The sequence below is a fragment of the Anser anser genome (genome assembly GCF_964211835.1).
Source record: "Anser anser genome assembly, chromosome: 27".
Taxonomy (NCBI): Eukaryota; Metazoa; Chordata; class Aves; order Anseriformes; family Anatidae; genus Anser; species Anser anser.
In genome coordinates, this window is record NC_139748.1 from 6,287,522 (window position 1) to 6,303,616 (window position 16,095).

Here is a 16,095-nt window from a genome sequence, read left to right on the forward strand (position 1 = left end):
CCATCCCATCAGGATCCCGCATCCCACCCCAGCGGGACACCAAGGACCGTTTGGGCTCTCCATTCTGCACGGGGACAGCACGGTCCCCCCCCCGGCGCCGCCACCCCGTCCTGCCCCCAACCACCAGCGCTGTTCCCCACCTGTGGTCTCCTCCGGCTTGATCTCGGCCTCGAACTCCAGCGTGATGCGCGTCACCTCCTTGCCGGAGGAGTTGCGCGCCCGCCGGCCCTTCCCTTTCTTGGACGAGTCGCACTTGAGGTTGACGAAGGCAACCTGGCAGTCGGAGCAGGGCGCCGCACCGCCTGCACGCGGGGGGGGGACAAGTCAGTGCCCCGTCTGTGCCGGGGGGGGGAGGACACAGGAGCACCCCCGCCGACCCTCCCTCACCTTGCGCCCCGGCTTTCCCGGCCTCATCCTGCTTGCCCTTGGCCCGCGGGTGCAGGTGGCACTTGGCGTCCTTGATCTTGAAGGAAGCCTTTTGCTTGATTGGCGCAACCACGGTCTCTAAAAGAAAAGGTGGGTGCTGAACCAGCTGGGGGGGCAGCACGGGTGGTTTTTTTTTGGGGGGGGTGGGGGAAGCGGCTGCTCGGAGCCCCCTTACCGAGGCACTGCTGGCTGCTGTTGGCCGGTCTCTGCTGGCTGCCCTGCCGCAGCACGGGCGTCCCACAGCTCACCGTGTAGCTGCTGTCGGACTCTGCGGGAAGGAGGAGCGGGCATTAGGGGTGCCCCTCGGTGCTGAGCCCCCCCAGCACACCCGCACGGTCTCTGCAGGGCGGCGGTGCTTGCCCCGGGCGGATGCGGAGACCCTGGGGGGGGGGGCAGCACCCAGCACCCCACCGCCCGGCTCCTGCGCTGCACAAACCCGTCCCGTGGAGCCAAACTCAGCCAGGAGCCAAAACCCCAGAAGAAAAAACCACAAAACCACTCCTTTTCCCTCATTCCAAGGCTCAGGATCTCAGCGTGCTCCGTCAGCTGCTCCTCTGCCCCCAAGTTTGGGCCACGCAGGGAGATGGGGACCCCCCCGAACCCCCCCGTACCTGGCTGGAAGCGAGCCTTGGAGGCGCAGGTGAGGGCGCAGCTGTCCTTCTTCCCCGTCTTGTTGCAGGTGAGGGTGGCCCGCGGCGGCACCGAACCTGGCAGGCATTTCACCAGCTCTGAGGGACACGCACCAGCTGGTGACGACAAGCGGGGACGCCCGTGGGTGGCACAGAGCCACGGCGGGACCCCCCCACCTCGTCCCCCCCCGGCTGGGAGGACGGCGCAGCGTGGGGCCCCAGGAGCAGCATCCCACCCCCCAGCCCAGCTCCTCCGTGAGCTGTCACCGCTGGGATTTCAGGATTTCGGGGGCAGAGCTGCACTTTGCTCCTTCTTTCCCCAACGAATTGGGGGTGGTTGGGTGCCAGAGCACAGCCAGGGACACAAAAACCATTCTTATAGGGGCACGGGCTCACAGCCAGCCCCAAGCACTGTCCATAAATCAATGAAACGACCCAGGACAGAGGGAGCGGGTCAACAAATCCCATCACCACAAGGACAAGGGACCCCAGACAAAACCAGCCTGCTCTGGAGCATCCCTGCACCGGGATGCCCCAAATCCCAGCGCTCCGCCCGCTGACAGCGATGGTCGGGGCCGTGGGGCTTCGGCACCCCCCAGGCTGTGCTGGAGCATCCCCGGCGGCGGCAGGCCCTGCCCCGACGTACCTACGCAGTCCTTTTTGTTCCAGTGCAGCTTGCAGCCGGCGGGACAGGTACACTGGTAGCTGCCGGGCGTGTTGATGCAGCCGAATTTGCAGCCCCCGCGGTTGATGCTGCATTCGTCCACATCTGGGGGGGGACACAGGGAGAGGTATGTGGGGGGGCAGACCAGGATCAATCTAACGCCGAATCGTCCCCGGAGCGGGATTTTTGGATGGCCAGAGTGCACAAACCCTGTGCACCGGCAGGGTGCTTCCAGCTCTGCCTGCTCCCAGCAGCCGCCCCAGCTCCACGGCCCCAATCTGGGGGGGGGTTCGAGGGAAGCCCCAGCCGGGGGTACCCCCAAGGGCAGGGGCCGAGCGGTGGCGGGTGCAGCCCACCCAGGCTGAGCCCGGCCCCACGGCAGGCTGGGGAGCTGCGGGGGGCAGCAGACAGAGCCGACATGGAAGCATTTAGCAGCCCGATTCAAAAGGCAGCTGCTTGGCAGCCCGGCCCCTCTCCCCGCTGCTCCCCTCCAGCACGGCCCCTCCGTGGGGGGGGGGACACCCCCGAGCCCCAGCCCGAAACGTGGCACAAACCCGGGCAAAACTCCCCCCTGCTCCCCATCGGGTGGGGAGAGGGGGAGAAAACGGGGCTGTCACCGCTCCCTGCTGCGGACCCCATGAGGCTCGGTTCCCACCCCAAGCAGCCCTGGCTGGGGGATGCCACCGGGGGGTCTCGGGAGGGTCACCCCCCCTCCCCTGCCACGACCCCGCTCCGGCACCCCCCGCGCATCCCATCTGCTCCCCGCGTCCCGGGGCGCCGCACGCCCCCGCCCTTGGGAGCCAGCCGCCTGGCGAAACCGAGCTCAGCCCCGTTTGATGTTCCCCTTCCCACCCCGTCCCAGCTCCCTGCCAAAAACGCCGGGGATTTCTCCCTCCCCGCCGCTTGCAGACAAGTCGCAAACTGTTCCTGTCGCCCCGTTTGAAGTCGCAGACACCAGCCTCTGGCTGCCTGGCCCCGGCACCGGGTGCGCGGCGGGGACACGGGGCAGCCCCCCCCCCCCCCCCAACCTGGGACCCCGCAAACCAGCCCTCGGGGACAGCCCCAGGGGACCTGCAGCGACTGTGCCGTGGGGCTGCCCTATTTCTGGGTGTCCCGAGCGCTCCCCCGGGGACCCAAACCCCGCAGGGAGGTGGGGTCCCAGCACCCACCCGGCCCTACCTCCGCAGTGGGTGAGCCCGTACAGCGTGTAGCCCTTGTTGCAGAGGCACTGGAAGCTCCCGGGGGTGTTGATGCAGAGGTGGTCGCAGGTGCGGTCAAACGAGCACTCGTCGATGTCTGGGGAGGGGGGGGGAAAAAGGCAAGGTGGGGAGGTGAGGGCTGGCACGGTCCTCCCCCGCCTGCTGCAGCAAACTGGGGGCTGCGCTGGGATGCTCTGGGAGCCTGCACTGGGATGCTCTGGGGCCCTGTACTGGGATGCTCTGGGACCCCGTGTCCCACCTTTCCTGCCTCCAAGCTCCCTCCCTGCGCGGTCCAGCTGCTGCCAGATGATTTGCAGCCCGCCGCACCGATGCCCTTCCCTCTCCAAACTCCTGCAGCCCCTCCGCACCCAAAACGTGCCAAACCATGCCCTCGGCACGGCCGCGGGGGCCCTTGGGTGCTGCCCGGCGGGCAGGGCTCTTGCACGGGCACATCCTGCCCCGGGGATGGTGCCAGAGCTGGCTCCGCACCCCCGCGGGGCACCTCTCTAGGGCTGGGCGGCCCCGGCTGTGCGGGTGAGCCCAGCCCGGCGGGTTTGATCCTCGTTTCATTGGCTTCATTAAGTTAATTGCCACGCTCACGTCAAACTTGCAAGAGCGCGGCACCTGGACGGAGATGAAAGAGGTCTCAGCCCTGCAGCGTCGGCAAGCCCTGCGCCCCCCTGCCGGGGCCAGAACCTGTGATTTTGGCTTGCAGCAGCTGCGTTTGAGCGCTGCCCTCGGCTCGGGGCTGGGGGGGAGCCCCGTGCCCCCCCCAAAATGGCCCCGCAACCGGCGGCGCCGTGCCCTGGCACGCAGCAGCAAGGTTTGGCGAGATTTTGCAGGACGTCGGGGTGCGGAGGGGAAGGTGAGAAAAGCAGTGCTGAGCAGGAGACGCGTCCCCCCCTCCTGCCCTCTGACCGATGGGGAAGGAGGAAAGCCTTGCGAAAGCACCCAAAGCCTCGCTCTGCCTCCGCAGCGTGGCCCCAAGCGGGGAGCAGCCCAGCCTGGGAGCGGGGTGGCCCGGCTATGGGATGGGCAGGCAGGATTCAGCCTGTGGAACGGCCTCAAGCTGCGCCAGGGGAGGTTCGGGTGGGAAATGAGGAGACATTTCTGCTCAGAAAGAGCGGTCAGGCGTTGGGACGGGTTGCCCAGGGAGGTGGGGGAGTCCCCGTCCCTGGGGGTGCTCAAGGAGAGGTTGGACGTGGTGCTTGGGGACATGGTTCTGTGGTGACAGTGGTGGTAGGGGGTGGTTGGAGCAGGTGATCCTGGAGGGCTTCTCCAGCCCTACTGATTCTGGGATTCTTCCCATCACGGATCCCAAGAACACAGCGGCCTCGAGCACAGCCCAGCCCCTGCGGTGCGAATCGCTGGTGTGTACGCACACGTGCTTTAGCAGCGAGTTCAGGTGATGCCGTTGGGAGATCCCCAGCAAAAATTCATGCAAGAAAACACAAAGCTTGCGAGAAGCCGGGCAGGGCGGGCGCTGAGCTGTGCCCGGCCGGGGCAGGACCCCTGCTTGGGGACGGGGACAAAGGGCAGGGAGAGGCGAGGGCTGCGTGCCCGGGTCCCCGGCGCCCCTCACCTTGGCAGTTCCTCTCGTTGATGAGCAGCTTGTAGCCCTTCTTGCAGCTGCACTCGAAGCTGCCCACCGTGTTCCTGCAGATGTGGTCGCAGCCCCCGTTGTTGAGCCGGCACTCGTCGATGTCTGGCGGGGACAGGGACAGCCCTCGCACCCCGGGCTGGTGACCGCGGCCACCCCCGGGTGCGTTTGGTCCCCCCAAACCTCCCGGCTCTGCCCCTGGACCCTGTCCCCAGCAGGATGGTGCCAGAGGAGGAGACCTGTGGGATTTGCTGGGCCAATTTTCCTTCCTATAAACAAGGCTAAAAACGACGATGTGCCGTAACTGCAAAGAGCGCCGGGAACCTGCAAAGGGGCTGGCTGGGAGATGTAATTTTTCTTTCCCTTTTTTTTTCCCCTACTAAACACAAAATTTACTGCTAGGAAATGCCCTGTAAAATGGAAGGAGAGCAGGAAGAGGCGGCTGTCTTCCCCAGCTCCCCGGCCCCCCGCTGCCAACGCTGGGGCGACAGCTCTGCCTCTCTGGGGCCGAGGCATTCTCTTTATTATCGCGGGGGAACCGGCTGTAAAACAGCTCGCAATTGTAATAAAACCCCCAGACGCAGGGGATATGGCTCCAGGTTATTGCACTTTGCTGGAAACCGCCGAATCGGAGGGGCAGCGGGCGCTGAAAAAATAACAAGGGGGCAGGGGGCTTCTGGAATCAGTCAGCAGGTAGACAGCTTGCGGCGGGCCGGGGCTTTGCTTTCAACCAGGGTCAAGTTCCTGAAGCTGCCGAAAGACAAAACGCAGGCACTGCCCCGTCCTGCGCCGGGGTCACTGCGTCCCCTGCAGCCGGGTGCGCGCGAGGGGCTTCTCCCCTGGGAGACGCACGGGGACGGGGACGTCCGTGGGGGCGTGAAGGGCTCTGCAGCATCCCAAAGCAGCGCCCACGCGGGACCCGGTGCTTGAAGTCGGCCAGCAGACCCCGCAGTCACCCCAGCAGAGCCGCAGTGGGGCCCCCACACCCCAAATTGCCTCCGACTTGACCCAAATTACCCTTCCCCGGGGGAGCGGGGCCAACCGCGGCACCTTTAGCAAGGAGGCTCCCGTTGCCAGCTCCGGAGGAGCAGAAACAACGGGGCTGCAGTCACCCTGCAGCCGGGGTCACCGGGATTTCCCCACCCTCTGCATCAACCCCTGTGGCCGCCGGTCCCTAAAGCACCCCCAGGGTCGGGGCAGCCAGCTGGGGGCTTCGACTGAGAGCCCCCCCCACCGTGTGGCTGGGGCAGGGGGGGCTTCAGGGCTGTGCTGGGTCCCCAGGGAGCCCCAGGAGACACGGGGGGGGGTAAAGGGCTGAGCTGGGTCCCCAGGAGTCCCCAGGGGATCCTGGGCCCTGGCCAGGCCGTGGGAAGGGAGAGCAGCTCCCCTTGCGTGCACAGCGCCAGGTTTGCAGGACAGGGCACTGATGCATGTTGATGCATCCTCAAAAAGACAAACAGATCAGAATTTGGGATTTTCCCATCTCAGCAGACCCCTGAAAAGCTTCGCAAACCCAGCCCCAGCTCGCCAGATCCTCCCTCGAGCAGAGCACCCGTGGGTGCCCACCGCACCCCAGGAGCCCCGCACAGGGGTGTTCCCCTTCTCCACCCCTGGCTGCAAGCACGATGCAAGCACACACCGTGGGGAACGTGGAGCTGAGCCAAATCCAAGCCTTTTCTAAGGGCTCTGAGGACGCAAGTGAAGGCACCCAAGGGTGACAGCACCTCCCTACCTTTGCACGTCTTCCTGTCGGGCTGGAGCATGAAGCCCATGGGGCAGCTGCAGTGCACGCCCGTGGCCGCGTCGTGACACTTGCTGTCGCAGCCTCCGTTGTTCACGGCGCACGTTTCTGCGGGGAGAAAGAGAGAGACAGCCCGGGGGTGAGGCTCACGCTGCCCAAAACATGCTGCTGCTGCTCGGCAGGGAGAGGCAGAGGCTGCGACCCTCCCTGCTCAGCTACATCAGCCCTGGGCTTTCGGCGTAGCGCAGTCAAGGAGCCCCCCCAGTTAATAACCCCCCCGAGCACACGAAGGGAGTGCTTTGGGGTTGAGGCACGGCACAATTTCAGCTCAGGGCTCGGCTGCACGCCGGCAGTCACGCAGCATTTCCCACCTCGGCAGCGCTCGCTGCCTTTATAACGCCCGGCCGCCTGGGCGCTGCTCTCCGTGGGTTTTGGAGGCGAGGTACTTGGCTCATCCCAGGCTGCAGGCAGGGAGAAGCACCCAGGTTTCTTGGTGTCTGTCCTAACCCCTGAAGAACCCTCCTGCCTCCCAGCAATTAGCACTTTAGAAGTGGGCAGAGGTTGGTGGCACGGCCGGGGCACACGGGAAGAGCGGAGGTGGCTCCACGGAGGCAGAGGGAGAAGCAGGATTAATCCTGCCTTGCTCAGCTCCCGGCTGGCAAACGGTCCTGTGTCTCCCAAGAACAGGATCTGATGGGATCGAGCATTGGCAGCCCCAAAGTGGAGGAATTGCCTTTCCAAGCCATGCCCCAGCAGGGTGAGGCTTTGGGGCTTTCCTGCCACCAGGCAGGAGCCGGGGATGGGGCTTGGTGAAGGGGCAGCGCGGTGTAAGCCTGACCAGCAGGAGGCTCGGCCAGAAACACCGTGAAAAACAAAGGGAAAAATGCTCTTGGACTCCTTAGGAGACTCAAAGCAACCCTCATGATGCAAACAGGTGACGGATCTGCAGGTTGCGGCTGGAGAACCCAGCACCGCTCATGGACGGTTTGCACGATGTTCACCCCAAAACACCCAGTGACAATTCCAAGCTCTTCGCCCCAAAACACCCAGGGACAATTCCAAGTTTTCACCCCAAAACACCCAGGGCCGTCACAATTCAGGTGTGCAAAACACACTTGGAGGGCGCGCACAGCCCCGGTCCCACACCAGATGCACCCAGCAGCTCTCGTGGGGCACCCCAGCGCCCCCGGAGCACTTAGCCATTGCTCCCACCCTCGCTAAAGCCCCCCTGGCTCACTCCGAACTCCAATTCCCATGAAAACCACTCCCAACACTTGTGCATCCCACGTTCGTGTCCCCTGTCCCCGAGTGTCACCCACTGGCAGGCTCGGCACAGGCGGGCGCGCTGGCCGGTCCAACGTCGCGGGCTAATTTGGGCGAGGTTTTGTAAAATTAGAACACACACACACACACACACGCAGGCAGCATCAGTGGAAAAAAAAAATCCAGTTTTAAAAAAAAAAAAAAGCTAATTATTTCAGTATTATCAAAGTCAGCTGTTGCTGGTAAAACTAGAAGGGACACTAATTTAAATGAGGCATTTTCAGCTTGACAGCTTCCCTGTGAGATCAATCTTCAATTTCGGTCCTAACCACCAGAACAATGGCTCGAAGTGCATTAAGTTGTTCACAAAGGGTAATAAAGTATTCCTTTCAGAGGGCTGGTCGCCCGGATAAATGAGGCGCTCGGGCTTCAAGGAACCCGACATGAAAATGCCTTGAAGAAATTCCTTGGAAAGAGCAACACCCCAGGTCCTGCCGCTCCTTGCGAGAGCCGCGTGGGGCACAAACGGCTGAGCCACGCAACCGCTCGCTGCAGGGCGACGGCGCTGGGATCGTTCTGTGCTCGCCTCGCCGCTGCTATTTTTATGATGTCCCGTAATAAGAGAACAAAGGGACCAGCTCGCGAAACTAATGGCCGGCGCGATTACAAAACGGCCAGGGAGGGATTTGTGCAGATACGGAGATCCCGCAGCCAGGTCGTCAGGGCGCGCGCAGCCCGGCCACGATGGGGCCGGCGACGTTACGCCGAGGGGAAGGGAAACTTCACGGAGGCTCCATTCAGAATTTCACTCGGCCTTTGTCCCAGCGGCTCGGGCACAGGGAGCCCCGGGAGGGTTGGTTTAACAGGGTCGCCGCAGAGCTGAGACGGCGCGCTCAGAGCGAACGCTGCTTTTGGGGTGACCGAGGAGCGCGGCTCCCTTCTCACCTCCCAGCCCCTTCGGGACTTTCGGCCGGGCTTTGCAGCGAGCCCTCCCCACCACCCCGTGCAGGATGCGGCCGATGCACGGGGCTGCACCGGGAGGGGCTGAGCAACCCCAGCTGGGACACCACAGCAAAGGGCGGGGGGGGGGGGGACGCATCCCAGGGCTTGCAAAAAAAGCTTTTGCGAGCAGACCACGGGCTCCTGGGGTACCTGAGAGGCAGGGAAGGGTTGGGGCCGGGTGCTGTGGGGCTGTTCGGGAGCCGGCCCTGGGAGAGGAGCATTGTTTGGTGGCGCTGGCAGCCCGGGGGCTGCTGCGAGCCTGGCGCGAGCCAGCGTGAGTCACCGAACCACACAGGGCTTTGGCGAGGGCCCCCGTCGCTCGGGGAGGGAGAAGACAAAGCAGCTTGTGCGCACACAAACGCTCTCACACACACACACACACACATACTCGCTCCGTCCCAGCCTCACCGTGCCGCCACCATGCCCCTGCATCGCCCCGATCCGCACCGGGTCCAAGCGCGCCCTCTGACTTCGCCTCCACCCTCAGGGGATCGTCAGCCCCGCGAGCTTTCTGAGATAACCGTGGGGCAACCAGGGTGATCAGAAGCAGCTTTGCTCAAAACGGTGACAGCACCGAGCTGAAGGTCCCCCCCCGAAGGGAAGAAGCCCGGGGGAAGGCTCCGCAGAGCCCCCCCGAAGCAAAAAGCGGGGAGCTGCGCGCACCCAGCACGTCCCCCATTGAGACTCCCGGCTGCGGGCGAGGTGCTGAGCCCTCAGCACGCCCCACGTCCTGCTGGCAGAGCAGAGGCGTCCCCTGGCCTCAGGGCAGGGCTCGAACCTCGCTGGTGCCACAGCGATTGCGAGGAAACCCCCCAAGGGAAGCAGCCAGGGTGCCAAGTCCAAGCAAAGCTCGCTGCAAGAGAGCCTCTGAGCAATTTGTCAGCACGGCGAGCAGCCACGCTGCGACACGCCAGGTCCCCAGATGTCCCCACCGGTGCCTGCGTCTGTCTGTGAGCAGGGGGGCTCCGGGAAGGGGTAACTTTGGGAGAGCCCGGGGAGCACTGCTGTGTCACCCGGAGCTGCGGTGGCTCCTGGGGACCTTTGGTGACGGCGTGGGGGCTCCTGGGCACGCGGAGGGAGCGGCGTCACTTCGGGGTCAGCTCTGCAAGGGACACCCCCTGGGGCACGGGGAAGGGAAGAGAGGAGGGGAGGTGGCCTCACGGAGGGCGCACGGTGAGGGGCTCCCCAGCAGAAAGCACCGAGGGAGCGAGCCCTGCCCTGTCCGAGCAGCGTCGGGCACGCCAGGCTTGTGGCACGGCTCCTGCAAACGCCTTTTTTTTTTAACCGCCCCGCTGCACGGGTGGCAACTGCTCCCACCTTTGCTACGGCCGCAGAGACGGGCATGAGCATCTCCCCCCTCACACAGCCCCAGGGACACCGCCGGCCACTTCTCACCGAGCGCCTCGGCTGGGGTTTGGGGACAAACACCGCAAACATCGCCGGGAAGAAAACCATCACCCCATGCCCGGGCAAGGCGAGCGCCCCGCATCATGCAAGCGCAGCCAGGGAAGGGGTTTTGCTCTCTCTCTCCCCAAAAGCAGAGGCTGTTTGCAGCCCGAGGCCGGGTTGGAAAGCAGCAGCAGAGGGGACGGTTAGTGGGGCCGGCGGCCGTGCGAAGCGAGGCATGCAGTTAGTCCGCCCGCTCAGCCCCCCGAGTTACGGTCTGGAGGTGAGAGCACGCCTGCGGTTAGATCCCCTCGCGGAGATAGAGAGAACAAAAATATTTACCATTAGAAAACGTCTCAAGGATAACGTGTTGCTGGAAGTGTCTCTCCCCTGTTTAACATTATAAAAAAGTGATTTAGAAACAGTGTCCAGCAAGGAGCTCGTTTGGTGTCGCATACTTCTACTCTGCTGCCTCTCGAGCCTGGGGGAAATGGGCCCTTTTTTTTTTTTTTTTCTCCCCCACCTCCCAGAAGAACCAAAATCTGGGTTTCGCGCTATCCAACTCCTCCATCACCATGTCCGAAGTCACCCCCAGCCTCTCCAAGCCCCCGCTGGTTTCGCTCTCTGCTTCGGGCTGACCGCGGGCTCGAGCACCGCGGCAGGCAGGGCAGAAAGCAGGTTACGAGGAGCATTAGTGCGGAGCCCGTTAGTCCCGGGGAACGGTTCCTCGCTCCCAAGAGAGCAAAATTAGTGCTCACCGGCATGGCTGCAAACACAGGGAGGGGGCAGACAAGCAAGGAACGACCCCAGCCCACCGGGTGCGCTGGGACACTGGGATTTAGCAGCAAAGCCGGCTGAGGCGACGGGAGCCCAAACTGGGGTGCTTGGGGTGCTCGGCGTCCCCCTGCGCTGGTGGACCCGGGTGCCGGGAGCTCTCCAGGGGATGTTTGGGGAATGCTTTTGGGAGCCGTGGCACTAAGCTGGGAGCTGTCCCTACTCATCCTGGTCAGTCTGGGGAGGGGGCGAGGCACCCCGGCACGTGGGCTTGCCCCCACGCAGGGATGGAGCCCTGCACCCACGGGATGGAGCGGAGCCGACCGCGTCCCTGCTCCACGAGAAGCAACGCCGGGTCCACGCGGAGGGGAGGGAGGAGAAAAGGGAAAAGAGAGGAGGAAATGCAGCTCGCTCTGTGCCCACGCTGTGCCAGGAGGCTCAAGCCAAGGGCAGGGGACCCGTCGGCGAGGACACAGAGCTCCCGGCGGCTCTGCAGCGCCAAGAAGGGACCTGACCTCATCCTCCCGGTGAGGCCAGCACGCGCAGAGCAGCACACCCGCCGACACCACGGCCACCCTCCTCGTGTCCCCAGGCTCTGCTTTCCCCTTCCCAGATCCCTTCCATCCACCCCACGGCCTCTTCGCTCTGCTCTTCCCAGCCCCGATCCGGCGCCGCCGCTGTCCCCGCTCCTCGGCACCGTCCCGGCGCGGCTCCTCGCTCTGCAAGGCACGGGAGCACCACGCACACCGCTGCCAAGCACGGCTCAGGAAATCTGCCATAAAACTCGAGCCCGATTTGGTTTCCTTCTCCATCTAATCGCATTTCCTGCCCATCCACATCTCCTGCTCCGGGCTCATCCCGCCGCTGGCGCTCAGCACCCCGCCCCAGCCCTCTGCGCCCCAAAGGCCAGCGGGAGGGGAGCTGCGCTGCGAGCACCATCCTCGCCTTACAAATCCTCCCAGAAAGCAAAAATCCACAGCCACAAAACCGCAACAGCCGGGTTTGCATCTCCCCGAGGGCGCTGCACCCCACGCGGGGCTGCCCCGACCCGCCACGCTGCACGGCGCTTTAACCGGGAGGGCGATTTGTTGCGCTTTTTTTTTCTTCTTCTTCTTCTTTTAAGGCTGCTTTTAGAGCACAAACATAAATATCCAAGGTCAGCGGCCTCCCCTCCCCGCTCCCCATCCCCCCCGATGCTGCAGACATGTTGGGAGCCATTAGGGCTGGCCCCGGTTCGCTCAGAGGCATGTTATTCATTATCCGCGTTTTTAAAAGCGGCAATAAAAAGCGGAAAAATGAAAAACACCGGCCGTGGCCTAATGAAACTGCCACTCAGAGGGGCTGCTCGCGCTTCCTGCCGCGTGGTGTGATCTGAAGGGAACCTGGGCCGGGGGCCTGCCCCAGCAGCCCATCAAACGCACCGCGTTCGATTTCAAAGCCCGCAGCCCGGGGAGAGAGTTTGCGTTCCCCTCGCTGGAAACTTTATTCCCCTTGAAACGATGAAATATTTCGGAGGAAATGGAGCAGGAGAAGAGGGGAGGGGGCGGCGCTGGGAGCACCGGGGCGCTGGGAGAGCGGGGCAGGCCGTTTGCCGAGCCCCAGCCGTAAAACAAAGCCGGGCGGTTATAAATATCCGAGCAGGTACCTCGGCCCCCGTCTCGGCCGTAAATCTGTCGGCTGGGCTTCCCCAGGCCACAATCCTGCCCTGGTCCTGCTGGGGCTGGGGGGCCAGGACCCCCCCGGGGTGGACACGGGGCGGAACGGGGCTGTCCCGTGGTGCAAGGAGATGGGGCCGCAGCACCCGGCGCTGCGGGGACAGGATCAGCAGCAGCCGGGGGATTTTGAGCTGACGCTGCCCTGAAAAGCCTCAGTCACGGTGTTTAATTTCCCCCCCCAGGAAGGTTGGGTGGGAGGAGAGCTCGTGGGGATGCACTGGAGGAGGCGGGAGATGTCTCCCCGGTGCTCAGACTGGGGATGGAAGGGGAGATTTTGGCAAAGGCTGATTTTTTTTTTTTTAATAAAATGCAGAAATCCCCCCTCACACACCTGTGGTACCCAGGGCTCTGAGCCTCCAGAAACCAGATCCCTTTCGAGCATCCCCCAGATCACCAGCTGCTCTCCCCCAGTAGCATCATTTTGGTGCCAAGCGCCCCATTCCCGAGTCCCCGCATCTCCACAGCCAACACACGCACACACACATGGGGAGCCCCACGCAGGGCGGATACAAGAGCAGAGGCACCCCAGGCTGCAAAAATCACTCGAGAAGAGCTCCACTGGAGGAGCCGTCACCTCCCTGAGCACAGCAACGTCCCCACGGGCTCCTGGGGAGGTCCCCGCCGGGTGCCGAGGTGGGACGGGATGCAGCGGGAAGGGCGAAGACGCATTCACGGGAGCAAACACAGCACGGCTCCCTGCTGCTCTGGGGCACGAGGGGCATCTGCAAGCAGCCAGGAGGGGCCGGGATTAACCACGGAGCAGGCAGGGTGACAGCGGTGACATGAAGTGACAGGGTGACAGCGGCGACACAAAGGTGGTGGCACTCAGAGGGGCTGGCTCCGGGGAGCGCAGAGCATCCCCAGTGCAGGCACAGCGGGGACGGGAGCAGCCAAAACCTCGCTGCTGCTTTCAGTTGCTTTCAACTCCTTTTTCTTTTTTTTTTTTTTTATTATTTTTATTTTGCAAGAAGAACTAAAATGTCTAGAGCAATTTGCAGACTTAATCACTCCCCAAACGTAACATTTTTTTAAATCGAATCAGCTGTTAAGCAGCGCAAGCATATGAAACCAGTAAAGCTTCTATCTCTGTTTGATGTTTTACAATTTGAAAACACACACAGGAAAAGGACAATTTTGGGGTGGTTGGGTTGTCGGGTTGGTGTTTTTGCGTTGTTGGTTTTTTTTTTTTTTTGCAAGACAACTGTTCCTAAGCCAAGACCCCGCGGTGCCAAGTTGGAACAGATCACGCCGCATCCAAATCCGTCCCCTCCGTGTGCCTGCCCAGACAGCGAGCACTAAGGCAGACAGTGGCACCCGGGTGACGGCGACAATGCCACCGCTCTCCCTCCAGGGGCATGAAGGCAGGCGGGGTCTCAGGCACACCAACCTGTCCCCACGCGTCCCCTCAAGCCTCCCTGAAGCCACTTTTGCTCCCCGCGGTGGCGTGGCGACGCATCACCGAGCAGCTCTGATCCCAAACCTTTCACTTCATCACCGAGCAGCTCTGATCCCAACCCTTTAACTCCAAGCCAAAAAGCAGCGCCCCGTCCCAAAGCCTCAAAGAAATCCTTCATCCAGCCAAGACCGAAACGCGTGGGGTGAGCGCGAGCCCCGCGGTGCAGCAGGCGACGCTGGCACCTACCGATGCAGGTCACGCCGTCGGAGTGCAGCAGGAACTTGACGTGGCAGCCGCACTTGGGGCCCTGGTCGGTGTCGTCGCAGGTGTGCTGGCAGCCGCCGTTCCCGTAGTTGCAGGTCACTGCCGGAGGCAAAGAGCAGCGGTCACCGGGGGACGCGGCCCCGCTCGTCCCCGACACCCCCAACCCCCAGGCTGGGCATGCGCCAAAGGACAGCTTGGAAAACCTCAACCAAGTCCTAGGACAGGTCTCTCCCTCCTGGATAATTTCTAAAACCCTCCACAGCTTTCCCTGCAGGGTCTTGCAAGATGCAAGCTCTGATTTATTTAATTTTTGGGGGGGCAGATTTTTCCACCGGTGGACCTGGTGGAAAGGGACCGGAGGGGCTGGTCCCCAGGGAGCACGAGAGCGGTGACGCAGGGGAAGGGCGAGACTTCAACGGGCTGCGGAGTGACTCAGGTGCTCCCGGGAATCCCTGCCAGCCCTCTCGGGGAGGCGAGGCGTCCTTTGCCTTTAGCTCGGGGGGAAAAAAGGCTCGTGGGATTAACCCTCCGTTTCATCAGCAGTTTTATGCGCTCGCTGCGGACAGCGAGCGAGAAGCAAAATAAAAACAATTGCCTAAACACAGAAATTCACATCTAACAAGCCTGGCAGTGGCAGCGAGGTGCTGGCAGGAGATCAGACGGGCTGAGAGCACCGCGTGCCCTGCGGGGAGGATTCCTGCGCTCCTCCCGTGCCAATCACCCCCCCCCCCGCTCACCTTCCCTGGGGGAAAGCAAAGCTGGTGGGAGAGAAACGGGGCACGCTGCACCTCCGGGATCCCCTGGCGTGCCACTTCAGGCTCGAGAAACCGGCTGCTATCGGGGGGCTGTGACGCTGGGACAAGGGTACAGAGCAGGACCGGGGGCTGTGGATGCCCCGTGCCCAGCCCCGGGGGCGCTCCTTACGTTTGCAGTCGCGCTGGTTCTTGGTGAGCTCGAAGCCCGGGCGGCACTCGCAGGCGATGCCCCCCTTGGGGGTCTCCCGGCAGATGTGGGCGCAGCCGTGGTTCTTGTTCATGCAGTTCATTCCTTCTAAAAAGGAGAAAAGAAAGCAAAGGAAAGCTCCAGAAGGTTGCCGGTGCTGGTCCCCGGTGGTAGAAAGACGTCTGGGGCGGGACAGGGATGTGCAGGGGGTGAACCGAGGGGAAAAACTTCAGGGGAGGCGAGGGAGGATCTCGGCAAGGGGCAGGATAAGCCCGAGCCCAACGCGCTGGGTTTGGGGTCACCCTGGTGGGCTCGCAGCTGGTTCGCGACCACCCCGTGAGCATTTCTGGGGCCCAGCCCGCCCGTCCCATGCCTGGGGATGAGCAGCACCCGTAGGAGCTGGGTGCTCCCCAGCTGCACCCCCCTGCACACCAAAGGGAGGGGGCTCCAACCTGGAAGGGAATTAGCACCCCGGGGTGCACCTGCACACAGGCAGCATCACGGCCTTGCTTCCCTGAGCAAGGAAGCTTTTAGGGGGGGAGCTCAGGGCTCACGCCAGGGCCGCCTCGGAGCTCCGCATGCCCTTTAATCCCTCTTCTCCCCGCCACATCGCCATCTGCACCCAGCGCCACACGAGGACCCTGCTCTGCCCTTCTGCTTTTGGTGGCTTTGCTTCGCCCTCCTGAAAGGCGCAGGTTGTCCCTCGGGGAGGGAGGGCAGGCTGGGCTCGTGCTGCCCAGGAGGTTTTTGCTTTGGGGCAGGGAACACGGAAAGTCAGGAATATTTTCTTTCCCGTTCCTCTGCACCCGGCAGCATCACTGGGGGGAGCGTGGCAGGGCCTAAGGCACCTGCTTTTTTGCCAGAAAGGGAAGATTTCCTTGCAAGCCTCACCAAAAGCTCACGTCTGCCTGCGCCGGCATCTCCCTGCCATGGGGAGGCAATCGCTGGGGCCCCGCAGTATGGGAGAGGGGCACGGTGCTGCCGGGGGCTCCCAACCCCGCAGCGTTTCAACCCCCTGCATCTGCTCACAGCGAGGAGGGGGAGAGGAAAGCAGCAGGGAGAACGGGGCAGGAGAGACCGCAGAAGAGCGGAGG

General features: G+C 63.3%; 1 protein-coding gene across 9 annotated transcripts in view; it reads right to left on the reverse strand.

Moving 5' to 3' along the window:
* The window catches only part of SCUBE3 (signal peptide, CUB domain and EGF like domain containing 3), a 55,073-nt gene that overhangs the window by 6,823 nt on the left and 32,155 nt on the right, over window positions 1-16,095 (reverse strand). For 6 of the 9 annotated variants that reach the window (XM_083812360.1, XM_083812361.1, XM_083812357.1 and 3 more), the window contains 11 exons: window positions 14,984-15,109; window positions 14,042-14,158; window positions 10,253-10,300; window positions 6,251-6,367; window positions 4,501-4,623; window positions 2,899-3,015; window positions 1,702-1,824; window positions 1,038-1,172; window positions 602-694; window positions 388-504; window positions 141-302 (listed from right to left, as the gene is read on the reverse strand). In XM_083812360.1, the coding sequence (XP_083668486.1) occupies window positions 141-302; window positions 388-504; window positions 602-694; window positions 1,038-1,172; window positions 1,702-1,824; window positions 2,899-3,015; window positions 4,501-4,623; window positions 6,251-6,367; window positions 10,253-10,300; window positions 14,042-14,158; window positions 14,984-15,109 (1,278 nt within the window). The remainder of the gene's footprint in view (window positions 1-140; window positions 303-387; window positions 505-601; window positions 695-1,037; window positions 1,173-1,701; window positions 1,825-2,898; window positions 3,016-4,500; window positions 4,624-6,250; window positions 6,368-10,252; window positions 10,301-14,041; window positions 14,159-14,983; window positions 15,110-16,095) is intronic. The other 3 variants (XM_083812364.1, XM_083812362.1, XM_083812365.1) reach the window with 3 other exon arrangements.